The sequence below is a fragment of the Aphelocoma coerulescens genome, chromosome 14 (assembly GCF_041296385.1).
Source record: "Aphelocoma coerulescens isolate FSJ_1873_10779 chromosome 14, UR_Acoe_1.0, whole genome shotgun sequence".
Classification (NCBI taxonomy): Eukaryota; Metazoa; Chordata; class Aves; order Passeriformes; family Corvidae; genus Aphelocoma; species Aphelocoma coerulescens.
The window spans coordinates 6493609-6521289 of NC_091028.1; the positions used below are offsets into that span (position 1 = coordinate 6493609).

The 27681-nt window shown below is 39.8% G+C and overlaps 1 protein-coding gene across 4 annotated transcripts in view; it reads right to left on the reverse strand.

Annotated features, from left to right (window-relative positions):
* The window catches only part of GRIN2A (glutamate ionotropic receptor NMDA type subunit 2A), a 184348-nt gene that overhangs the window by 35338 nt on the left and 121329 nt on the right, over positions 1-27681 (reverse strand). For all 4 annotated transcript variants that reach the window (XM_069029955.1, XM_069029954.1, XM_069029953.1 and 1 more), the window contains 6 exons: positions 19167-19281; positions 10183-10388; positions 7966-8134; positions 7688-7841; positions 3077-3202; positions 278-507 (listed from right to left, as the gene is read on the reverse strand). In XM_069029955.1, the coding sequence (XP_068886056.1) occupies positions 278-507; positions 3077-3202; positions 7688-7841; positions 7966-8134; positions 10183-10388; positions 19167-19281 (1000 nt within the window). The remainder of the gene's footprint in view (positions 1-277; positions 508-3076; positions 3203-7687; positions 7842-7965; positions 8135-10182; positions 10389-19166; positions 19282-27681) is intronic.

Genomic DNA, 27681 nt, shown 5'->3' on the forward strand with positions numbered 1-27681 from the left:
GCCAAACAGTAATTGATTTCTATCACAAAATAAAGGTAATTTTCAGTCAATGCAGCCACTTTGGAACAGGCAACTCAGAGATTTTGAAAACAGACTGATATTTTATGCTTTGGGACTTAGGTTTGTTAGTAAAGGTTTGCACTTGCACTCAGAAGGAAATCATCCAGTTTTAGCTCATTATCTTGCTCAGAGTTTTTATCATGAAGTTTTTATCATCACAAATTTCTAGAAGGATTATGGAGAATGGACACTGACCTCTTTTGAGCTGAAGACCTACCTTTTTATCACTCAGTCCAGTCACTTGGTCAACAAATTCCTCTTGAATCATAAAGGCAGCTAAGTTGGCAGTATAACTGGCCAGGAAAATGACAGCAAAGAAAGCCCAGACTGACACCATGATTTTACTCGTTGTCCCCTTGGGGTTTTGCACAGGCACAGAGTTGTTGAAGACCAAGCCCCACAGTAACCACACTGCCTTTCCAATGGTAAACGATGGTCCATGGGGATCTGCAATTGCAAAGAGCAGTTAGTTCAGCTGCAGTTAAATTAAACCTTGCCAGTATACCCTGCAGGGACAACCCATGAGTCCCAGAGACATGGTTAGAAAATATTTCAGTACATATTCACTGTACTCCCAACATAATCACAGGATTTAGCATAGGTACCCTCCATTGCAATGACAACAATTTCCACATTTTTAAAACATAATTCAACATTTTTCTAAGTGGCATATAATTCAAAATTTTTGAAATGAAAAGGGAAAGGATAGGTTTGGAGGAGAAGCAGACTGGTATGTCTCCTGCAGGAAGAAATGTGCCACAGTACTGCCCTGTCAGTCTGACATGTGAAATGGAAAACTGGAGGTTTAAGTCTTAATGACTCAATTCTAGTACTTTTCTTACCCAAATTATTTTTATCATCTCCAGTCTTCCAACATTATGCTTTTTGAACATTATGTAAGCATATTTAAGATCAAAGTGTGTGAATGTGTCACCTACTTTTAAGCACCTTTGTACTCAGAGAATGAATCAGAAAGACAGCACAAAGGAGCTACCTGTATAGACATGGAATTTAGAGCAAGCCAGACTCTGGCTGCCTCACATGTTCAGAGTCAGTTCTGTGGCTCCAAATGTGTTGACATTACAGGTAAAATTCTTTACCAGCTAATCCATTCTGTAATTTTTGTTATTTCTATTTTCAGTCATCTTTTAATTCATCCCAAGATGGAAGTGGCCAGCACGCTGCCCCCAGGCTCACACAGGGCCAGAACTGGATTAGCAATGTCATTATCCACTCCAAAGGCCTCATTTGTAAAGCCCTGTGAGAATCAAGGGCAGTTTTTTCTCACCCAGCTCTAGGTAAGTACAATGCAATCACACATTGCTCATCATCCAGACTCCCTGTACCCTCAATGGAGAGAAACAGGCCTCCCCTGACTGTGACTCATTTGGCCTACTTATAATTATCCCTTTTTCAGTTTAAGTGCAATTTAGTCAATAAGCTCTGATGCAGAACCTGTAACTTTACCTCCTCCCCTGCCCTGCCCCTTTATCCAAGGGGATGCACATTACAAATACAGATTTGCCTATTAATTTAACTATAATTTATTTTAATAATAATTCAATGATTATAAATAATAAAACCCTAAGTGGGTATACTTAATGCATGTTCTCATTTCAGTAGAAATACTCTCTAGTACAGTGTGAACATTTACAATGCAGTCAAGCTCTATATCTTAGATTATGCTCCTATTCTGCAGCAGCACTAGGAAAAAGAGAGTGCAGTAAAATAAACACAATGGAGCTGACTTTTGGGTACTGCCTTCCAGACATATTTAGGACTGAGCTGATACAGGGATAATATGTATTTTTCTGAGAAACAGTGTTACAGGAATTATATGCCAAGGGAGCAATCGAAATTTCTGTCTATGCCACTGGAGATTGTATTACCACAGAGCTTCATCCTGCAAAAGATGCCTAGGGAAATGAGAAGAGACAAATAATTTTCTTTTTTAAAAATTATTCCAGGTTTGAAATTAATGGCAGCTGGATTTGTGATGAGTCTTTAGAGCTAAGTTGGGATGGTCTAGTGCCATAACATGTCTTTGTAGCTGTAAGTACACTAAATAAACAATTCAGGGACATGAGGTGGGACAGAAAAGAACAGCCAAGTCCCTGAATCCCCAGTGTCTATATTCACCTTTGATTTCCCCTCTTTTAACACAGTGTTGACTTCAGACAGAGGATGCACATTTACTATCTTATTAAAATGATAACATCATCTGAACATTACAATAATCCACTTTTTCAGGGAGAAAGCCAGCCATTACCTAGAAGAAATCATTTGCTTTTAATAGTGCCCAGAACTGTGTTCACCAAGCTGGAAGATCTCTTGTTATAAAACAAGGCAAGAATGATTCAGAAATTTTTAAAAAGGCTGCACGTCTCAAATGTCAGTTAAGAAATGGGAGGATGAGGGCATAGTGAGACATGGAATCCTCACCCTTGAGTCAAAGTGCAGCTTTCACTGAGAAAGAGTTAATAAAGAGCTTGCCTGTTTTGAAAATGAAGTTTCTATAACCAAGGATGCTACACAAAGGAACGATGCCCTTCTGCCAGGGGCCTCATTTCAAGGCTAAGAGTTCATCTGACTTTTTACAGGAACTATACAAAACTATGTACAATGTAACTGCTACCAAACCACTACACTGCTATTTTTCAAATTGTCCACCAGACCACAGGATTTTAGGTAACTTTCTCTGAACTGGACAGGAATTCATAATAGTCAGGAGCAGAACATATTTCACTGCTTTTTTAAGCTGACACTTTACAGCTGATGCCATGTACTAACCAAACACTGCCTGAATAAAACTCTCTGATACCACTTACCTTTCCCTATGTCTTTATTCCATTGAATTGGAATTATAAACGTGAGCATATATGCCTTGGAGAAATCATACTTTAAATGAAGAACAGTTTTATTCTTACATTGTGTTTATTTGAAAAGATGGAGGGGCAGGGATGGGAAATACATGATTTTTCTGCAGCCATGGGGTTGTGTAAAATGAAAATCTTACCTCTGCCTTGTGCTAAGTTCCTGTTGTATCCCACAGGACTAAAGTACTCAAATATAAAGACAGCCATGGCGGACACGATGAGAAGCATCACAAACATCATCACCCAGACAGAAGCACTAAAAGGCTCTGCAGCAAAACAGACAGGAGAAACAGAAATACAGTTCATTAAACCAGTCACAGCACAAGAATTCTAATGCCCTCGCCTAGGCAAGCCCAGCAGCTTCCTCCACATTACATTTTTCCAACAAAAATGCAAGCAAATAACTAAGGAGCAATATATAATGAACTGCTGTTAGTATATATAGACAAAATCCATAAAGTCAAAAGCTTAAATGTAAGTTGCAATTCAAAACAAAAAGCTGCACACTTTTCTTTGACACTGAGTGGCACATAATTGGTTTGACTCGCTGCTTATTCAGTCCACAATCAGGCTGCTGTGCCTATTCATCCTCTGCTATACAAATTTATCAACAGAATGGTCCAACCACTATGACTGCATTTCTGCAAAGCAAAAGCAATTAAGCATATGTTTAATACATTTGGTAATTCAGTGAAGTAGATGTCTTGTTTTCTATCCAACAAAAAGTGTCAGAGGAGGAAAGATAAATACTTGTATTCAAACTAAATGCTTTTGTTTCAGGATTCTTTTCTCTCTATGTTTACTTTCATCTACCTGCAATGAAGATGATGTATTTATCAATTGTAAACACATCCTTTTGAATGTCTCATTCTCATCTGGGAGCAAATTACTGAAATCAAAAGGGTTTATGGAAAATTGAATGTCAGTTTGAAAGACAGAAGAACCATAATTAAGTAAAAGAAGTAGGTTGGAGCATAAAACTAAAATCAGTTTCAAATACCAGACTAAGCACCAACATATATCAATATCAAATATCATCTTCCCCAACCACAGATTCTCTGTCATTTCAGGAGTCCCTGGGGTAGCTGCCATGGTACAAGGATATCTCTAAGATTAGCATGGCAAAGTAACATCTCCTTATCAGGCCAACTTATTTGGGGCACTTTACAGCATAACTTGTGCAAATAAAGCAAGTGTGAGCAAGCTCTGAAGTGTGAGAAAACAGATCTTAGTATACTATTTCTAATTGGGACAGAATCAAGACACGCTTGGAACTACAAAAACTAAAACTTAGTCTGTTCAAATGCCTTGCCTGTTTTTAAAAGCCCAAGAAGTTCCTCTCCTGTAGCTTTTTCATTCGTTGAATTTAAGATTAAAGTCACTGAAATTTCTTCCCTCGTTGCAGGAAAGCACTATAAGTGAGAGCTGAGGTGTGCTAAGCCCAACAGCCCAATCTGAGCCTTCCCCAAACTCAGATGGTTCACCCAGAATAGAATGAAATGTAATAATTTGTGCCCAAGCATAGAAAACTCATGACATCTTTTGTCTTTGCTATGATTTCTTCAGAAATTTGGAACTAAGACAAGACTAAATAACAAATAGCCCCACTGGTGATTTTGGATGGTAACTAAAAAGGCAAAGCAGGGACATTTTAAACCAAACTGCTTTCCTCCTGCAAAGGGGCAGTATTTTTTCAATTAATTATTTTATTTTTAAGACAGGGTAGGAAGTTCTTTCAAGTACTATAATTATTTTTTGGGAAGAGAATGGAAAGTTAGGGAAATAACAGAATTTGTAAAAGGTGGAGAAAGATCTACGTAGAAGCAGCCAGGGAAAGGACATTTTGTAGCCAAATACAGTCTAAAAAATATTTTCTGAATTCAGTTATTAATTGGATTAAATTGGAATTCATGTAGAACTACCATAAAATTTTGACAGCATTCTCACAGAAGAAAGCAAGGCTGATAAAACCCTTATCAAAAGCAACAGTGTAGAAACACCAATGGTAATTTGTGAAAATCGAAATAAGGCAGAAGGCAAAACAAGCCAATGTACAAAAGTGAGCTATAAACAGGAGTTTAAGCAGAATTCTCTTTAATAATTTAAGGAGTCTGGTAATGAGGTAGAGAATTAATGGAAGCAATAAGAAAACAAAAAGCTATTTGGAATAGCAAGCAGTAAGATTGAACAAGTACAAAATCAACTGAATAACAAAGTCGATCTTCCTGTCATATCAGAGATCCAATTACACGTTCAGCTCTGTGCTTTGATTCTCAAAGGACAGAAAGGGAACTTCCCTCAGGCAAGCAGCAGGTTTTAAAGCAATTTTCAGCAAGCTATAATATGGCAGAAAAATACTAATATATGACTTGTCAGTGTACATTTCAAATGACTGACAACAGAGAATATCAAGCAAGGAAAAAGATGTCTTTGAGTCTTACCTCCCACCACCAAAACCAGTACTTAAGGAATACATTAAATAAAGAGAGCCATAGATTTTCTATTCCATCAATGCCTCCAGAAAAAAAACCTGACCTCACCTATGAACTCTCCCTCTGAAAAATATAGAAATGGAGATCTGAGGTTTCCCTTTTTCATTTGGTTGTTTAAATGAAGTTGAACCAAAATTCCACAGAATCATTAAAAAATATATTTTTAGATCTAGTATATATGATTTCTAGTACAATGTGAAAATGTTTTAATGTGGATAAAATTCACATTTGAAGGAGGCACATCAGAAGCAGAACACGGCAGATAACGAGGAAGAGGCTGTCACAGCCCATCAGTTACTCAGATCTATTGGACACAACAACTGACTGCAAGAATCTAGTCACAAAAAATCCTGTACTTGTCCACATTCATCGAAACAATTCACAAACACAGATATTTCAGGAACGCTAATCAAGTGCTATTCTTTAAAAATTATATTGTATTTGACAGATTTTTTAAAAACCTTCTAAAGGAATTATGTAAGACGACTCTATTCTCAGGCATTCACTTAATTGAAACAAAATCAGTCTGTGAATAAATTCAGTTATCTGCCTGATAGTATTTTGCAAGGCAAAACATTTTACTACTACGCACACCTCATCAAAATACACAGTCAATTCCAGCAAACTGGCAGCTTCATCTAGGCCTGAAAAAACCAGCATACTTCTGAGAGCACAGACTTGATTTATTGGTGCAGTAAATCAGATTTCTTCAAAAGTAAAGCTATTTTAGAGAGCTTTATGAGAAGGGGCTATTTTTGTTTCTTTTGAATTATATGCACCTCCAACTAAACCAATAACATTAAATTTATTTTAGAAATCTAATAACTCTGTTGCTTGTGAAAAATGCAAAAGCAGCTTCTCTTTTGACAGTGGCTGTAAACAGGTTTTTAAGAAATAAGTAAAAAATCAGCTGCACTTGCCCTTTAGAAAACACCCCAATACTTATTTCCAATGGTCATTTCAACATGCTGCAACTGCAATTTTAAAAATGAGCTTTACAACTCAATGACTCAAAGAAATGAAAAGATACTCTCTGAGTGTTTTCATTACAAGTACAGTTTCTTGCAATTTCACTTTAAAGTCTTTCATTCATATCAAACACCAACAAAGTCTGCTTAGATACCACCACTTTTGGGAAATTATTTGATTACTCACTGTGTTATATTTACTTGCATCATCTCTGTAATGTGCTTTTATGCAACAGATATGAGAAATAAGCTCTGTATTTTAATGACGATTCTTGTGTAAGAAAATTAAATTATTTGCCTGCTTGTATCTGATACTATACCACTAATCTGTTCTTCAATGTCTATGAGCAACTTCAGGGGGAGTGAAGAACTTCCACTTAGCAATTTAGAACAGGCCTCACTGTTGACCCAATGGACTTGAACATTCTAAACTGTGCCCTAAGATATCTGGAATATACTGATTTTTTATTTTTCCACTTAATCATTTTAGTGTCACTATTCCTATACAAGGTATCTTTAAAAATAGTGGACTCAAATACATTTTGAAGAACATAACAGCATTCTAGGCACTTTTGAACCACCTCATGGCTCATTCTCTTTTCAGCTTCAGTAATTTCAGGCCAAATTGTAAAGGAGACTATAAATACTAAAAGAGGAGAGGGAAGTAACAAAAGGAAAAATGCACAAGTGAAACAAGAACCATGCAAGGAAAGAAGCCCAGAGTCTTTGTTTCTATATCCCACCTCCTCTCTGCTCAGCCTTTCATTTCTTTGCCTTACCTCCACTGTTCAGCTGCATCAATGGAGAAAACACTCAGCTCACCAGAGCAGCAATGTGGTGTTCAGAAGCCAGAGGTAACTGTTATCAAACTAGCTTTAAATTACATCTAAAGATAAGAAAGTTGCTCTTCAACTCTACCATGGGTTTTTCAATTATTTTGTGAATATTAAAAAGATTTTAAACCAGTTATGATGGGCTAAACAAGCATAAATTAGTTTGTAGGGAAGCAGGGTTGAGGATGTAATTTTCCTAACTGAAGATTTTAGGGGATTCTTTTTCACACTGAAATCACTGTCATTGATTTTCACTTTCAGCATTCGAAAACAACAGCACCGTCTCCATTTGCTAATGATCATATTAATCAGCACATCAACACAGCACAAACTTCCTAATGTAAAATTCAAAACTTAACAGAAATGTGTTCGTGTACTACACATCTTAACAAACAATTAAATCTACCAAACTCTACAGAAATGCAATTAAGTTAATTGGACAGGCTGGAGACTCGTACCTAGAAAAGCAGATGGTGAAACTGTGCCGTTGCTCCGTGACACCATGACACTGATCCCGGTCTCAACGAATGGCACCGAAAAGTCCACGACTTCCGAACGCTCCTCATTGATGGTGAGAGAGCCCACAGCCATCACTGCCCGCTGATACACCACCTGATCCACAGGGAGAACACACCACCAATGTCACTCAGCAGAGATACCTCATTCTTCCAAAAGAGCTCAACCAGACATCGCTGAGTTCTTACTTAAGAGCTCTTTTATCTAGAAGAGAACTTACTTCACCAATCATTCCATTCCACACGTTATTGACTTTTTTGCCGTGCTTCCCATTTGTCACCAAGTACAGGTCGTATGTGAACTTGACAGTTTTAGACAACTTCTTCAAGATATCAATGCAGAATCCTTTGCAGCATTTCTTAACATTAGTTCCCTCATTAGTTTTGTTGCTGTCAACAGAAAAGACACATAAATGTTCCTGCTGGGAGAAAGAGAGGCAGCACAACAGCAAGATACAGCACACTGTGAAACAACCTTTTGCCATACTTGCGAGTGACCGTGTGTTGGAAGCTCAGCGGGACGAGGAGCCCGGGCCCCAGCGGGGGGAGAGAGAAACAGTCCAAAACCAATATGGTTGATAAGCGAACTCCGTCTATTAGCAGTCCAAAGGCACTTATATAGTATACCAGTTTGTTAGCTCCTAAGTGGCTTAAAGCTTATCAAGACACATTTCTATTTCTACATAATTGGACTTACATTGGCAAATTTCCATAGTCTTGTTAGGATCAAAAGAATTCAGTGTTCACCTCCCTCGTTCACTCCCGGATAGCACAGCTGCAAGTTTTTCACTGCCTCTCAGTTTTCTCAGGCCTGTTTGTTTCCTTCACACAGGGACTTTCCCATGGAAAGTTTTCTCACACACAAGCCTAAAATTTCCAGGCCTATTACTTGCACAGTTCTTTTATTGATCCAAATAATTTTATTTCCCAACAACCATGTTTTTCTGAATCAAGGGAAAAATAACACACAGGATGCTCTTACAGTTACATGGTGTTTGCAGCTCCTGCTGATCACAACAGAATTGCTTGGTGAGACACAGAGATAACGTTACCCCACATGACATCCTGCTACTCCAGGATCCAGCCCAACACACTGCACTGCTCCATGCAGCCTGCTCTTCATAATCTCTCTCTTAGGATTCGATTAAATTTTTATTACTTTTACTCTCAAGACATCAGACTACATGCCATTTAGTAATTAAAGAACATGTAAACTATAAAAAGGCACAGCAGTTCACCATGCTGGAAATGGATGCATCTTCTTAAACTGTACCTTTCCCTGCACTTGGAGGTGGATTTCAGGCTGCCTTTAAGTGCAAGGATACAAGTTTTCATCTTTTTTTCTGAAATGTTCATTTTGTGACCTCTAGAACCTTTCAGTATAAGCATCTTCAGAAGGCAAGGCAATATCTTAGAGCCTTTGGAAGAATTAAAAATTAAAATAAAACTAGTTTAGAACTTCACTAAATACAGTTATGTAAAAAAAAAAATTTCTCTGGACTTCAGGAAGCATGTACACAACCATTTAGCAGTCTCTGGATATCTTCAGAAACATGCATCATATTCCCTAATACCTGCTCAGTAAAAATCCTGTTATATTCAGTTTATAAATACACAGATCAAAGCATAGAGAAGGTGAAACACCACTGACAAGTGTGCAGTGAAAAGTTTTCCACTGATTTCTAATAACTGCTCCAAAGTTATGGAGCCCTGAAAGAAGGGGACTTTTCTCTTGATGGTAAGTCACAGTGGTCTTTTATGCTGGAGTGGTTTTTCTATAGCAAATTTCTGCATAAACTTACATTTTCATTAGGAGGCATTTTCAAATTGTTACAGACTAATGAAGGCAGGCGTATCTCAACATAACTGGAAACAATTCAAAGAGGACTCATTAAAACAGTTCCATTTTGGAACACAATCTTCTTCCATGTGACTGAAAAGGGCTAATTCTCGTTGACTTTGAATTCACTGTAAACTTACTATCTTGTTAATAATTCAATGTGACTTACACATGTATAACCAGAACCTTTCAACTTTTTAAAGAGCATACCATGTGAGGGGGGGAGGGAGGGAGGGAGGGAGGGAGGGAGGGAGGAAAGAAGGAAGGAAGGAAGGAAGGAAGGAAGGAAGGAAGGAAGGAAGGAAGGAAGGAAGGAAGGAAGGAAGGAAGGAAGGAAGGAAGGAAGGAAGGAAGGAAGGAAGGAAGGAAGGAAGGAAGGAAGGAAGGAAGGAAGGAAGGAAGGAAGGAAGGAAGGAAGGAAGGAAGGAAGGAAGGAAGGAAGGAAGGAAGGAAGGAAGGAAGGAAGGAAGGAAGGAAGGAAGGAAGGAAGGAAGGAAGGAAGGAAGGAAGGAAGGAAGGAAGGAAGGGAAATTAATGAGAAAATAGAAGACCATATTTTGCAGTCAGGATAAAAAGGGAATGCTGTGTATTTACTCACTTGAGTTTGACAAATTTCCGGCATGGCACGGTGTTTTTTTGGCAGCTTTCCATCAGAGGATCCACATCCTCAACGATGACAAAGGGAGCCTCCTCCAGGGTGACAATGCTCAGGTGGTTGTCGTCAGGGTCGCTGTCTGCGAAGGAGCTGTACCTTGGCCACACTGAGTACTTCAGGCTCAGGGAGTTGTTCTCCCACTTCCCCACCTGAAAGGCCAAGATCCACAGGCTGCTGAGAGCTGCTTGCTGGAGTTTGACAAAGGGGGTCTGATATTAAACGTGCTGGGACACAGGTACAGGGAATTACACGGCCAGGACAGTTGTTTTGGGGTTTTGTTGTTAAAATTACTTTAAAATTCATTAGTAATATCATGAAATGAGAAAATGCACAGAGGTAAAGACAAGGTAACATTATTTTAATAGGTAACTGTTTTATACAGACTGGATGTCATCAGTTAACACAGTCCATCACCTGCCACAGAAATTTGACATTCAGCATTTCTATTTGAGCCAGAACAGCAACCAGATACTCTATTTGTAACCAGGACCCATTAGAAGAAATTAAAAATTACTTAAAAAAGAAAAAACAAAAAAACTCAACCAACCAACCCCCATCAACCCCAAACAAAAACCCTAATTCACACTCACATCTGACCAATAACCAAAATACCATAATGTCATTTCTGTATCTTCCCAAAGAGAAGACTCTTCTGTTCTTATATATTGAAAAGCCATTGTGAAAGCCTTTACGCAGGGTTCCATCAGAGCCAGACCAAACCACATTTTTAGTAAGAATTTTTATTAGAAATATTTCTCATTAGAAATAACTATTTTATCCTGCTTTAGTAATGCCAACTGTTGGGCAGGTTTAAGAAAGCAAACCCCAGTGCACATGAAAATTGCCAGCTTATTTACTATTATAAAATATCCCTTCTAAATTAACCCACATTTCCTTCCATTTCCAGATCACCAGAAGGAGGTTTATGACTTAAACATTTTTGAGTCTAGTGTTTTCCTCCTCAGATTGTTTAACTACTTGCTATCCACAAATCTAATTACATGTTTTATCTGATGACAGATAATATAAATGAGCTAGTAATCCACATAATTTATAACCTAATGCATTTTAATAATTCTTGAGTTGCTTAAGCTAAACAAATAACAACATAATCATACGACTGTTAAAATATTTCTTTTGCAAAGAAAATGGTGGGAATTAACAGTACAATCAGAGACTCAGGTCCTTAAAAAAATTTTTAAATTGTCACCTATGTTCTGTCTTCTAACAACTTGAAAGTTAATCACAAAAATTCCCAAAGAACATGATTTATATCCATTTCTATTTAGGGAAGCCTATAAGCACATGACCTTTTCAGTTTCCTTTCCATCCTGTTTATAAAATGTTTTACTGAACTTTAATGTAGGAGGCAGAAATGGCAAATCTCTACTCACTTAAATTAGGAAATTCAAAATATCTCAAGGGAAGTAGAATTCTCACTCAAATCAATGGAAATTGTATGTATGATTACTCTTTATGTACATTTCTAGCACAAAATTCAAGCAAAACATGGTGGACAAAGCCTTTAGGAGAAAAGCTAGTTCAGACACAGGGAAAGAATCTATTGTTTCTATAAATAAACCGGTTAAATTGTCAAGGTATGGTGCGTAGTGGTAGTGAGAGCAGTGTGTGCTGGTTTACGTGAGCTTACACGGTGCCGTCACAGCCCCGAGGACAACATGGAACTGGCCATCTGGAATGGGAGGATTCCAGCCAGCCCAGGACCTCAGACAAACAGCAACTGTGCCAAGGAATACGATGGATTTCAGAATTGGAAAATGTGCCCGTCTGCCTGTTCCAAGCATCAGAAGGAAATGTGATGGCATTTGTGTGATCAGGACTGGAGCAGTGGCAGCCCTGCCTTCCCAAACCGCTCGCTGCAGGATGCTGGGAGGAGGCAGATCCTGGTCCCGAGGCACATCCCCCTCTGCCAGCCACCCCCTGGTCCCAAGGCACATCCCTCTGCCAGCCACCCCCTGGTCCCGAGGCACATCCCCCTCTGCCAGACACCCCCTGATCCTGAAGCACATCCCACTGCCAGACACCCCCTGGTCCCGAGGCACATCCCTCTGCCAGCCACCCCCTGGTCCCGAGGCACATCCCCTCTGCCAGACACCCCCTGATCCTGAAGCATATCCCTCTGCCAGCCACCCCCTGGTCCCGAAGCACATCCCCTCTGCCAGCCACCCCCTGGTCCCGAGGCACATCCCTCTGCCAGCCACCCTCTGATCCCCAAGCACATCTCTCTGCCAGCCACCCCCTGGCATCTGTGTCCCTGTCACAGGGACCAACAAGAACCATCCCAATGAGGTCACCTGGCCCTACCAAAAGCACAGTGACTGCTTTGGTGTTAACAGAACCCTGCTATTCTTCCTACTTCAGTGGGAGCAACTCCATTTTACTGTTGAGGAGGATATAACCAGACACATTTTTAAACACCTGGATCTGGGGAAATAATTTCTTTTGAGAGTTGTATCTATAAAACTGCTGTGTTGAAGTAATAAACACAGAAGTATGTATTTGTAAACCAAACATTTTTTTAAAAAAGAAAATTCAAGCTGAGGGTAGTACTAAGCTAAAAATGCAGACATGCTCTATTACAGAACTGCCCAAAAGTGCATGCAGATACACTTATTGTTCTGTATAGAAATGAGACAAAATAGTCAGAGACTTAGGATAACTTTCTGTCATTCCTAGTTATACTGATGATAATAACATGGCCTTGATCCCAGAGAAATACAGAAGGTGGCCCTCACAAAAAAAGGGCAATAGAAATGCTTTGGGGACAGATTGGGTCCCAAACCATAGAAATCCTCATTTATTGCCAAAAGAATGGAAATTACATTAAAAATACAGTTTCAGTAATGAATCAAACCATTGATTCACTATGGTAGCTGCAAAACTCATCTTCAAGTACAGACATGCAATGGTACATATAACCATTGTATTTCTTTTGAACTTGCACATTTTTTCCTATTTTCTCCCACTTCACACACAGTCTGAAATATTCTCTTTGGTTTAATCTTTACAAGATGCAGGAAGGAAATAGCTGAGAGCATGGAAGAGTTTGTTTGAAGTCAGACTGAATTAGCAGTCACAGGGTGCTCATCTCATCTCATCCACCGTTGCCTAAAGCACCTTTCATCTGACTCTGGCACATGTGTTTTGACCACCTCATCCAAGCCTCGTTATCTTTGGAAGATTGTGGCCAAGGAGAGTGATAATGAAGAATTTGGTGTGTTTCTGTGTGGCAGCCAAAGGCACACAGACACCTGCACAGTTACACCTTGCTGTACCTCAGAGTCCCCCTCCCGCTGCATCCTAAAGCAGTCTCTGAACAATGTAAGGATGATTGGCACAATCCTGTTCACACACCCTCACAGAGGCCATCGAACCAGAGAAAAAGAGCAAGGCCAGATCCTGAGCAGAGCTTCCTTGTGTGCCAATGTTGGCACAGAAAGAGAGTCTGTCACACTGGCATATCTCACCAAAAACAAACAAATACCTCGGTCCTGTCACCCTCCTCCCAGCAGATGGGAACTGCACACAGTACACACTCATCATTCCTTTGTAAGAAAAAATGTTACATGACAACAGGGATAGTAAATGCACTCCCAGGAGTACCCAGCCAAACCTTTGAAAAGAGGAAGATTTTCAGGGATGTTCCTTTTACATTAAACTCACATACATTGCAAAACATACTTTTTGAGCTGTCCCAGTTAAGAAAATAGTGCTGAGCAAATACGAAATCTAACCCATCTTGCTTTATTGAAAAAATGTTTACTTACTATTTTTTCATTACACTTTTCCACTTAAGAGGAAGAGCTACTATGGAAGATTTAAATCAGTAACTAAAAAGCTAAAATAGGGTTTATCAGGTTAGCAATAACAGCTGCAGAACAAAGCACAAGATCAAAACCCTTCCTCCAGACACAGCATCTGCTGTACACCTTCCGCTGCAAACCTTTGTGTCACTTTATGCCTCTGAAGGTCTGCATTTCACAATGGCACTCTAAATTTAAATGACAAAATATTCCATGTCTTATTTATAAGTGTTTTACAGTCCTGAATGGTTTGAAGACATCCATTTAAAGACTTTGAAGTTTTCAAAATCTGCTGCAAAATCTCATATGGGGAATGTAAATGTCCTCCTCTTCCCTCATGGCTGCTGCTGACACCATTAGGAAGGCACCAGTCCTGTGACCAGCAGGGCTCCAAGGAAAACACAGGACCCAGAGAGATTCTAAACAGGAGGAAAAAGAAAAGCTACCACCTCCTGCAGCCTCATTTTTCAATACGGATTTATTAATTAGCGCTCACCAAATCCTCAGTGGCTGGTACAGTTTTGGTTCTGGGCAACGTCCCAGATAACTGTGAAGCTCCAGAGTTCAGACTCATGCCAGAGGAGCCATTTTATGAGTTGATTATGTCATTAGAAAGGAAGAGAGCCAAACAAATTGACAGCTCCTTCCTCCACCTCCCAGTGGGAGAAGACTTTCTGTCACCTCTGCACTCAATAAGGACCTTAAAGCATTCCAGGAATGCCCAGACAGACGTAACTTTACCTCCAGAAAGGAAGAGCTGCCCTGAAAGTCTTCCTGTTCTCTAATATATAGGTGTAAAGAACAGGGGCAAAGCACACCACCTCTGCTTTCCATGGGAGTTGTGATTCCCTTACATCAGCAAAGAGGTGGGATCCATCCTCCTTGGATGATTTAAGAAATGCTGCATAATAATTGGTGCAACTCAAACAATTCAGCACAGTAAAGGTCAAAGGAAAGGCCTTTAGGCTAGGCAAAAGCTCACTGATACAGAAACAATATGCAATTTTCAGCCGACACTAAGTGTCAGGATAGGCATATTTACAGGAAGACTAAATACACAAAACAACAAGGATGGAATACAGGGAATGACAGCCCAACAGATGTTAAAGAGCGCACTGCTGCTTCTGCTATGGGCAAAAAGAATATATCACATTACAACACAGAGCTACTGACAAAAGATATCCCAGCAAATAGATGATTAGCTCAGGCAATTTCATCTGTTCTAGTTAAAATATCTGCATTTCCTCACAAGTGTTAGGGAACGTCTATCACGAGACACGAGGATCCCTCAGCTGTCACGACCCTTGCTCAAATCAATTGAGATTTCACAAGAAATTACCCTGGAGCACCTCACTGATTTTTTTATCCCCACAGTACTCTGACAAAAAGCTGTCAGAAATCTGCCCAGGCACTGGGTTTCTCAGCTCCTGCCCAGTGAAGTCAGCTCCACAGTCAGATCCAGAAGCTGTCTTTTCTGGGCTATGTGATGGTGGAGGTTGGTAGCCAGATGGAGCTCTCTGTGAAGACCTTGGTTCATTTATTCCAGGCAGGAATCATGCACCCTCTGTCCACTCATTCCTACTCAGGTACAAATGTGTACAACCCCACACAGAGCTTGTAAATCTGGCATATGCTATTTAATCAGAGCAAAATCAAGTTCTGCATTAAATCCTGCATTAGTAGAAAGTTAAAGATGAGAGGCTCTATTTAGAATAAACCTGGATGTAACTAATAGTTCTTGCAGTGGTGTTTAATTAGCAATTGTTCCACATAGCAGACAAATTCACCCAGAATACAGACCACCATGATAATTTTATCTATATCTACCTGGGAGCACCAATAAAAATTGTTTTTACCCTGGAACTCATCTTTACACACTCATCTTTAAATACAGTCCTCCCCACCTTAAAATATGTGATATGCACTGCTAATTAACCTGCCTACTTTTGCCACTGCTAATCATATTCTAGTATATGATTTTAATATTGGATTGATTTGGTTTATTTCCACATTAAAAAATATATTAATTTTAAAAAAAAGCCAGACTAGCAGTGTGTGAAGTTGGCAGCTCAGTGAAGTTGATGGGCCAGGTGAGACATCCAGATCCCACCTCTCTGAGGTAACATTAACAGGGGAGCTGCACCTGGGGCTGCTGAACCTCTGAAGGTTGTTGAGCACTAGCACAGTGATCCTGCAGCGCTTTGGTGATATTTGGGCAACACTGTTAACTCTGGTAAATTTATCAAGTTTCACTTTAACAAGCACATTAAGCTTGTCTTCTTAAAAATCTCTTTGCCTGTCAAGATCAGCAGCAAGAATATGAATGTTGGTGTCAGAAGTTTGAGTAGCTGCTTTAGGATCTGTCAAAATATCTTGCTGGATGCCTGCGAAACATGCCCAAAAAGTGATTTTCAGTCTTCAAACTATTATCGTCCAAACAGCTTTTTTCAGCATCTGATATGGGACAACCCATTTACATGTGAAGTTATCACCTCAAAGTTTCAATACTGAGTCACTTGTAAAGAAAAAAGAACCTGTTTTCCGAGGGGTGAGATATATGTTCTCCAGCTATGGTTAATGGCTTCTCTATAACCTCAAGCTTTAAGTGAAGTATATAAATTCTGAAACCAAGGAAGATTTTTTTTTTAGTAAAAAGCAGATTAAAACCAAAGAAAAATTGTTTTAATGATAAAGCTTAAATTTTCAGGTGAATACCAGGTAAAAAAATCTTCACCTAAACCACAGTTACTCTTTCTACATAAATAATAAAGTAGCTACTTGTAATATGTACATTAGTTACATTATGAGGATTAAGCTGTTGCATTGTCATTTTTTCACATGAGTAAGTCATTTAATTAGATACTAAGACTTGATTTTTTTCCATATAGGACTGAGGATATTTAATAAGACTTCAATCAAACTATTTTGTGATACTCCCTGCTCCACTATAAGAGAAAGGAGAAGCACATGCCTGTCTGGAAACTCAGAGCAGCAAATGTTAGATCTCAGATGAGTAACTTTGACAGTTTTAAAATTGAGCAAAACAGCTCAAGGAGAAAGGAACAAGAGGAAAGAAACTGGGGTAAAACGTGCAACTTGGAGAGAACACTGAGGCAACAATGAGAGCTGTTCAAATAGACCATGTGGAAGGGAAGGGCCTTCTCAATCTCCAAGTCAGTGGAGCTGAAGTGCAGTGACACTGTGCTGAAAAGATGTGGGGTGTGCCCAGACAGCCAAGAGCTATGTCCAGCTTGCCAGGATAATTGATTAGTCAGTCTACTTGTCCTCATCCACAGAGGCAGGGATCAGCCTGTGGTCAGAAGATTAAGTCTGGTGGTGACATAGCGTTCTTGGCCGCCTTTCACTTCTCCCCTCTGACATAATTCCTAATTAACCCTGGCCCCTTCCCACAGCCCAGTGCTGGAGCAGCAGCCAGCAGAGCTGCCCAGGCTGCCCTGCCCACGCACCTCGCCTGGCCTGCCACCAGCAGGGCTCCAGAGCAGGGGCCACACACAATCACACACATCCATTTTTGTTCTTCCTCCTAGAAGCCCCTCAAACCTGACAATGAGCAGGAAGGGATTTACAGCTGGAAACCTGCACAGACAAACCAAGGATCAGCCTCCAGAGAGCCCCTCAGCCCAGCACTGCAGGAGGGGTGGGCACTGCTGCCGTACAACACCCAGGCAGGCACCACACAACCTGCCCCAAATCCTCATTCTCTGACAGAAAAGTCACTTGAAGGTTAAATCAGGCTCAAGTTATTTCTTGGAAACAATGTTGGTTCATATATCCAGTATTTCTTTGCTGCTGTTAGCTCATTTTTCAAAAACATCAAACCCTTTGAAGGGTCTCTTTAGAGAAGTTTAAAGGTACAAAATGTATGAAATTATTTTAACATAAGCATTGTTGGCTGCCTCTTTGAGCATTTTCTTCCTTTGGCATCTCATACCAACAATATTCCCCAAGCAGTAAAACATTTTTTCTAGAACATTATATATGATATGCAGACTGTTGAAGAATTTTAAAATAGGGTAAGAAATTTTCATAACAGTCAGTGAGCAAATGATTCCTCCAAAGATTCAGATTGACACATTTGGAGAGGATTAAATTTATCCAGAGAATTAAATTTGCATCAAATGAACATAAAGAAATACACAGCATAAACTAGGACTACTCTGTGTTTTTGCATGACTAGCATATTTATTGAGATGTCCTTCAGTAATTCAGATTTTGTCATTATTATTCATCATCATGAAGAGTCATGTAGTCTTATAAACTGGAGTTTTAAGTTGATTTAATGGGTTTTTAGAACTATAACAAAAAGAATTCAGAAATTTCAGCAGCAATTTAGATAATGCAGAATCATGTTTCATGAATTTAAAATAAAAGTGGTGGATGATATAGATGTATGTTTTCCTACAGACTTATATTACAAACGGTTTCTTAAAACATTTTTTTAAAACATAGGGCACAGCCTGCAAAACTCAGAGCCAAAACAATCACAGGCTGAGACTGGAGTTTTAAAGAAAAGATGCTTGTGATAAAGTTTTTCATTTATTACCTACATATATGGTTAACCTTGATGTTAAGACATTTTTCCCTCTAGTCTATATAGAAGGGTGTGGAGATTACTTGTCTACCTAAACTAGTCAAGATTCTGAATTTTTGACAGCATTATTCCCCAATTCAACAGGAACTTCACAGGTTTTTTTTAAAAATTGTACTTTTACTATAAAATATGTCAAAAAATACAAAATCAAGCAAATAAAAGGACTGGAATTTTCAAGATATAAAAATTCATCCAAATTCAAGTAGCTGAGGATCAGGTTTTTGGACATTTTTCAGTTATCCCTTTTATTTTACTAAATTGTAAGAAGAACTGGAAATGCAAGGTGTGTTTCACAGAAATCTGAAATCCACGTGGCTTTTCTTCACTGCTCTGTTGCTTTCCCTGTTAAAACTCATCAGATACTCAGGATCGTGTAAAATTATCTTTTCTGCAGTGCTGTGACAAAGGTGCTAGAGCAGAATCACTGCCATGTGTGACATTCATCCCTCTCCTCGTCCCTCAGCACCTCCCACGCCCAGAGCAGCGCTCACCTTCTCCCATTCCCGCTCGTTGTTCAGCACGATCACCACCAGCCTCGGGTGTGCCTGGTAACCATCTGCTGTGAAGGACAAATCTCTACCTTCCCAAGTCACATTCATCATAAACCTGGAAGGCAAAGGAAGAAAAGTTCATTGAAAAATTAATGGGCTGTCCAGCAGTTAATGAGCAGCAAGTTCAGTCACCAGAACCACTGATTAAATCCATGCACCAAACCCTGCCAGTGCTGTCGAAAGCCTGTGCTTGCAGCATGGGGAGTCCAGGCATTTCAAGGCAGCTCATAGCTCAAGACAAAGCAAAATATTGTTTATGTATGAATTATAACGCAAACATCATTTTTAACATCTTCCATACTATATATGAATAACCCCTCCCCTCCATGAATAACCTTTCTGGCACTTTGCACAACCTCACCAGCTTTTCAGGAGCATTTTAAACAAACACATCACCTCTGTATGTAACATTGTACTATTGTGTCACTGAGTAATACTCAGAGCAAAGTGCATGCAGTCTGTCTTCCCCTGTTCTGACCTCCAAGAGCCCAGCCAGCTCTTCCCAGAACTGTACCTACACACAGTGTTGTGACACAAGGATAAATTCCACTAATGCCAAAAGCAGACGTGAAACCATTGAAAGTGTTGGTAAATATTTCAGATCAGTAATTTCAAAAGAAAAAGGATTTATGTTTTATTCTTTTGCATTTAGCTTAAATTTCAATGGTTTTCAAAAGACGTATCAATTAATTAGCATTTTTGAATAGGAAAAAAAATAGAGGGACACAGAATAAAATGTATGAGAAGGAGAACTTGCAAAATTTTGTTGGAAGAAATCAAAGCTCCACGCTGTTAGCATAAACCTGACAAAGCTATCCCACAAGTAAGAGGCAAAACTGCAATTCAAAATCTTGGGAAGAAGACAATATGTCCCCAGCCCATGTCTGCAGTCTGAAGTTATTCACACTGAATTGCACTGGATTCTCAGTGTATTTAATTGAAAGAAATGCAGCCCAAGACTGATGCACACAGAAGTGCAGATGTCCATCCTACAGAAAGGTGTGTTCTGAAGGGTAGAAATTTACTGTTCTTCATATGTTACCTGTAGTGTTTTACCCACAAGAAACTGATACTGTCCTATGTGTTTGTATGGGGTTGGAGGAGTTGTTTTCGTTGGCTTTTTTAGCTGTAGTAGTAGCATGATCTCCTGGGGAACGTGACATAGACAAAATTCCTCAGCTCCAGATTCAGAGAAGGCTTTGTATTGACATAGCTGCTTGAAAATCCCAGTAGCAGAAGCACACTAAATAAACATATATAGACCCAGAAGAAATACTGGCATTGGTTAACAATTAAATGTGCACTACCCTGAACAGCCATATTAACATCATTCAGCACCAGTTTGACAGCAATTTGTAAATTCACCCACCATAACTCATGGTTCATGACAGACTTTCAGTGTGAAAATTTTCCCCTTGACAGAACTTTGCTGTTCAGTTGAACTAATTTCCCATATATTCCATTTTTCATCCAACAGTGAAAGATCTTGCTTGGGAACAAAAGGCTTGTTTGCCACCTTGAGAGGCAGCAAACTGCCAAATAGGATTTACTTGCACACACATGTAAGGAACCAGCATAACGTTCACTCAGTGCTGGAAACCACTGCGACCCAGGGGATGAGATGCCTGGGAAGTGACCACAAGGGGAAATCAAGGATGTCCTGTGAAAACAGGCAATACTTGTACTGGCACTTCTGCACCCTCTCCCAATTCACACCCATGAGATAACACCCTTCACAATGAACACATCACCTGACAGGGCCAGGCAGAAACCACCTCACTTCACTAAAGCTGAAAGCCAAGCACTGTGTCCCCTCCTAACAGCTGGACCCCAAACACACTCCCTGCATTGTATCAGGCTGCTGTTCTCACTTCAGTTTTTAACTACACAGAAAATGGTGATTGGACTGGAGTTGAACTCTTCTTTAATGGAGTTTGGTAGGATCACCACCCCCGATTTCAAACACTACTCATCATATTTTGGGATTAATATGCAAATGTCCTAGCCTGGAAGCTAGTCAAGGGCCATCACAAGATGCAGTAGTGATGCTCAAGTGTTCCGAAAAAAACACTATCAACCACAACTCTAAAGTAAAAAACTGAACTCAGTGTGTATTTTTAAATCATGTGAATTTAACAGCCATTAAGTAAAGAAACACATTTTGCAAGTTGTTTTGGTTTTTTTAAATGTCCCTAATCTGAAAAAAATTCTCTTAAAATTGTATTCTCTGATCCAGATAGAAAGGTAACCATGAGTGACACACTCTGAGCTACCCCAGATTCTCACACTGCAGCAATAAAAAAGAACTTCAAAGAGATTCTTGTTTTCCCAAGCACATTCTTCTGAACAAAATTCATCAGCTGCCCGTGTTCTTCAGAAATCAATGCCTACAACCTACACTCACTTTTGAACTGTCATTTGTCTTCTGCAAAGGACAGAAGTCCTGTTCTGCTTTTACTGGCCACGATCCCAAACTATTTGTCCTACTAAAAATAACCAAGTGCTTTTCTGTTCCTGGTTAGGAAGAAGGCCGTGAAGAATTTATGTTATTCTTATAGAGTTTTACATTTATCCAAGGTTAATTCTGTGCAAGAGGTCTTTGGCTTCTGAATTGGATAAAATATATTTCTGAAGTAGCTTTGGAAATGCATATTGCTGTTCTTAACTAAATGAGGTGTTTAGTTATGTGAACTCGTTACTTTGAAGGGGCAATTAACAACACACCTTGGATTTGTAGCTAATCTGTTTTCATTCCTCATTAATGCTTCAGCCTTTGCAAAGACATGATAGCACAAGGCCTTGTGATGGTATTATGATGCTGAAGTCTTAATTAACTTCTGCAAACTGAAATTTGAAAGATTCCCCAGGTGATATCAAAATGGCTTTTTTTTTTTTGACAGAAGTTAAGCAGTTCTCACAGTGAATCCAAAACAGGTTTTTTATCATGCAAAGAACCAAATCTTAACCATGTATTTAAAAACAGTTGAAACATTTATACAATTCTTTTTTCCTCATCACCTTCCCCAACAAAACTGAAAAGTGTTGAAACACCACAGCAGAACACTTTTGCTGTCATATTTACAGCAAGCCTTTGAAACACCCAAGTTATGAACTTTTTTCAAGGTTTCCAACTTTATTTTTATAAGACTCAGAAAGATCAAGTAGTTCACACAGAGCTTTAGATTAATGCCCAAACTGCAATATTTATCCCGGTCAAAATTCTAAGTTTATCCAGAAAGAGAGAACATATTGAAAAAGCTGGGTTCTCTTACCCTGTAACTACAGTATCACAACTTCACTGACTCTAATTCCATTAACAAATGCGTGAAGACTTTACCAAAGGGACGAGAGCTCAGTTTTCAGAACTCCAGTTGGATACAATATTGCTGACACAGAGGCACCTTTTTGGCCAGCTGCTCACAGGAGACATGGACTTCCTTGTCCATGAGGTGTTTATTAAGGATTTCCTACCCTGTGTGAAAGCAGTTGAAATCCTGGGGCAGAATCTTTGAGGTTTTCTACCTCTATGCTGTACAAAGCAAACGAGTTTGCAGGCTATGGCATTTCTTTAGAGGTTTACCATATATGTCTATGCAAAATAGACATACACAAGTGTTCTCCTAACAGATCCAAGGACTTGAGAGCACAAACAAGAAAACTTTGTGGATTCTGTGCGGGGTATTATTTTAAAGAAAAAAACACAACGTTATGTAAATTATTAAGGTCACTGTTTCAAACACAGATCAACCCTAGCCCTGGTTTAAAAAACTTCTCAGGGTGATGTGAGAAGGCCAACAAGGATGGAATGGAAGCACGGCAGAGCAATCCCATGACACAGAAGCAGATGTGATGCCACCTGTGGAGCCTCACCAGCAATGGTGCTCAGGAAGTCCCCAGCCAGCCACACCCTCCACGTGCTCTCTTTGGGATGCCAGGGAGAAGCATCCTCACAAAAATTTGTGTCCTCAGCATGGGCACCCTCCTGCCCACCCACCTGTGTCCCCCAAGACCCTCCAGGACCGGTTGGTTTCAGGAACACAATCAGCACTGCAATAACAGGCTGGTTTATAACTAGTGTGAAATTCACCTAGAATGCAGCTCCCAAACACACCAACAGCTGGGAAAAATGGAATGGGTAAGGCAGAGGCATTAATGAAAATGTGTCACTTCTAAGCTACCTCCTAAGGAGACAACTTAGTCCCTAGACCTGTAAAACAAACCACAGGGCCTGAGAGCTGCAAGGGTGCAGAAAGACCAGGGGACTCCTCTCTGTCATGAGTTCAGATCTACATTTTCTGCCCTCAGATGAGATAATCAAACTTGATAAACTCCCCCAGTGCCATCACCAGGGGACTATCATTTTTTATTTAGTGTCTTCTTCACTGTGGGGCAGTGTTTCAAATCTCTGACAACTGCAGGCAATGAAGAGAAGCAGCAGAGACTCTGGGAAATACATGTTGCATAAGAGAAACTCTCCCTCCTCTCTCAAAGAAGGAATTTCCAAACTGAGATTTAAAGCAGATGAAATGCCTCAAAACCAACATGTTATCTGGTGATATTTCTCTTTCCTGCAAATAGTGTAAGCCCAACCATTTTAATAACCTAGACAGCCAGCCTATCTGGGCTTGGCATTCACTCAGCCTCATACCTAAAAAAGCAGGAGCGTATCCAAATTTTGTCTTTTCTTCTCTTGTTGAGGCTCTGAACTGCTGAACTTCCTTACTATGAGTCAACCACGACATTTGAATGACACTTATCAGTACAAACCCCAAGACACGTTATTTACCATTAAGAAACAGACTTCCCCTGTAAAATTAAATCAAAAAATGCTTAATGTGGAATATATAATGCGTGGTCTGAAGTACATCTAGAAATAGGTCTGCAGTAGAACCCTATTAAACAAGGTACTGATGCACTTTTTTTAAGTCAATTCTATATCTTAGGTTATGTAGGATTCTTCTTCTAAATTCAAATCCTTTGCAGTGGTGCAGTCTCTTCCAGCTCTTTGTGCATCCTCCTCCCCTTCCCAGCCCCTGCTCCTCCACAAGGGTACGTTGCTTTGGAGCTGTGTCTCCCTAGGCCTTGAGCCAGCATGGATGAGTAAAACTTTGGGAGCAATCTGCTCAGTGACTGTGCAAAAGGAGCTGTGTGCCAGCTTCTGGGACCTCCTGCCAGCTGCTCCTTAAAGCATTCACTGCCACTGGGTCTGCAAAAGTCATCTTGCCCCAGTTCTGCCAAATAAACAACAAAACTCTTGGGGAGCCCTTCTGAAAGGGGGGAAGAGGGAGGGAACAAAGCTAGAAAGGGCTCAACTCCCTGGGATGTGCCAAAGATGAGTGTAACTAAACACCAGAATGTTTAGCAAGTTAATGCTATTATTAACACCAACATTTCAAAAGAAGCCCTAATTTGATTACATCTTGCTGCATCACCTCAGAAGCATCCCAAACTCTTCCCCATGATATGTGCCTGGCTTCCTGCAAGGGAATGGTGCCTGCAGCAGCTGCATCTCCAAGCATGTTCATTTATATGTTGATTTTTGAGCCCTGCTTTCAGCCCTGAAGGCAGGCTTTGCTCAACTGCCAGAGACCATGCTTGTTCTCTTGTTTTAAATTATTTTAATTATTGCAATAACAAGGTAATGTTCTAATCCAGTAACTGTTTGGTACTTTCTGCTTCCTAAACTGACCTAACCTGGGAGAAAACTCTAATACAGATTCTCAATTATTTCTTGGATCGGTTTGTCAGCAAACCAGCACCATGTTGGGGTCTCTTGGGCAGAGAGAGATTATAAATATGATTATACACCTCCAATCATCCAATAAAGAAGATGATACCTATTGTTCCCAAGTCTTCTGACTTAAATGAACGAATCCTCTATAAACTGGCTGCTGATCTGTATACAGGAAAAAATTAAACAGATTTGCTGGATTATTCATCAAACCATTGTGTCCCTTTAATCCCAGATTTCGCTCAAAGGAGGCAAATTTATCTGTCATGCTAAAAGCTGCAATCAAAATATTGAACTTATGAATTACTATCAGGACTAGGGAGAGAGCAAACCCTCACCTTCTGAAGAATGTGCTGTGCTCAAGGATAACAGCACCACAACAGCAAGGACAACTAAGCTTTTGTCCCTGGCTCTTTGGACTCCCCATTGCTCCTGCTCCCTGGTTCAGTGATGACAAATAAAGGAAATCATACTTGGGAAAGGTAGGGTATTTTCTGGACCTACACCTTCACTGCTGAAGGATGGTCTCTAAATCCTGCCTATCGCTTGGCTGTATTTCGGAACAGAATCTCACTAAACGGCAGCACCACACGGCAGACACTGACTACCTATGGACAGACACACCTTTTTGGCTTTTTGGGATAATGGCAACAGCTTTACCATCCTCATCCATCCCTGCAAGGATCGGCGTGGTTGGAAATGTTGCAGTGAAATGTATCTCCCAAGGTCATGACTTCTCCAAACACCCTGAGTACTCTTGTAAACAAAGCAGCACCATTTCAGTGCACAAAGCAGCAGCATTCTCCACGATGACTGACAGGGTTATTGTGTTTTGCTGTTTGTTTGCTCCCACGTTTTCTTTTATTCAGAGAGAACAAGAGTTCGTTCAACTGACTTGGCATTAATGAGGTGCTAATTTTATTTATCCTACTGTGCCAGTATTTCACACAATAGTGATTTTCTGCCTTGGGAGATCTGGGTCTCACATAGATAGGAAAAGATGATCTGAATCAATACAGATACAAATATACATATATATCTGTGGTTTTAATGCATTGAAAATAAGCCCCGTATTTTATTACAAATCCTTTATTCATAGGGAGAAACTGGCTTTCCCATGTGTATCAGAAACGAACATTGATCAGATCATTCCAAAAACTAAAGCAAACCTGATTTTCTTCTGCGTCTAGAAAGACAATAAAAGCATTTCAGAATTGCAGTGACAGGGAAAGATAAATTGTGTGCTTCAAAACAAATATATCTTCAAACCAATTTAATACTCAAAGGATTTGAGAAAGAGGGAGGAGGAGCTTTTACTTCATGGCTTGCTTTCTTTACAGAGAATTTCTTCACAAATGGAGATAAAATTGCTATCTAGATGTGGGAAGTCGCACATAAAGCATTACTAACTTCCATTTACAAGCAAATTAGCTATTATGGCATAGCCTCAGAATACTATACTGGGTTTAAAGCTGAATTAGACTGTCATTACGATAGATGGAGCCTAAAAATCCTGGGGTTGTTCTCTATTTTGAGCTTTTTTTTTGCTCAGGCATCCCCTTACACAGCTTCTTCCCTGATTTCCACTGAGTTCTCTGGTTCTGAGCTTGCAAGCAGTGTCCTCTTGTTCAACCCTACTTCTCCAGTCCTGATTTCCAGCAGGACAGGGAGGCAGAGTACAGTAGGTCCCAAGTCCATAACCTGTTTACTTTAGTCCTTTCCATAGGGAACATGCTCCAAAACCCTTTATTCAGGTTAGTTTCTTAAAACAACACATTTACATTGACCTTGTAGTTTAGATTACAAAATTGCACTATCTGGGACCTGAAGATACCACTTCACAATAAAACCCTGATTCAGGCATTGATTTGTCATGTGAAGTAGAAAGCTACAATTTAGTGCTGAGGATGAGAAAGTACAATGAATTTATGAAATTCACCTTGGCAGGGAGAGACTGGTCAGCTTCCTGAGATTACTTAGTACAGGTAAATGCTTGTATATACTTACCTTTCTAGCAGATTATATGTGACAAGAACAGTCTTGGGGAGTTATTACATAAGAAAGACTATTTAAAGTTTATTCATTTTAGTATAATTCTGACATTTCTAAACTAAAAATAGCCTGCTGCTTGTTCTTGTGGTGTTGGAGAAGCTCAAAGAATCTCCAGTACAGAAAATATATTTTTACTTCATAGCTCAGTGTTTCACATCAGGAAGTGACTTTTTTAACCACAGTGCACTACAGCTTCTCCTATTAATAATTCCTGGGTGCATCATGCACACTGCAGAATCTCCTGGTGAAGTCTAATCTCACTGCCCTAGCACTCATGAGCCCTGTTCTTGTACTCATGCAGATTTAATGAAAAAATAAAGATTGTTGAAAGAAATACAGATTATGCTGAGTACTGAATACTTAATACACGAGTGTATTAGCCAAACAATAGGGTGGGAGCCTTTTTCAAAACAGGTTCAAGTTTTTGTGCCTCTTCCAAGAGTATTTTAAACCCCAACAGTTATGACAGAATCCAACTTAACTTTCACAGAAACTGGAGTTCAATTATTAATAGTGGACTCCTTTGTTTGTAGGTCAGGTCCTACTGGTAAGGCACAGAGTTTGGTTAACAGGATGCTTTCAGTGCTCCCTGGCACTGTCAGCACATGCATTAAGAACCAGCACGGGGACGCCACGCTGGGTGCAGGTAGGCCAGTCCTCCCAGCAGTGCCT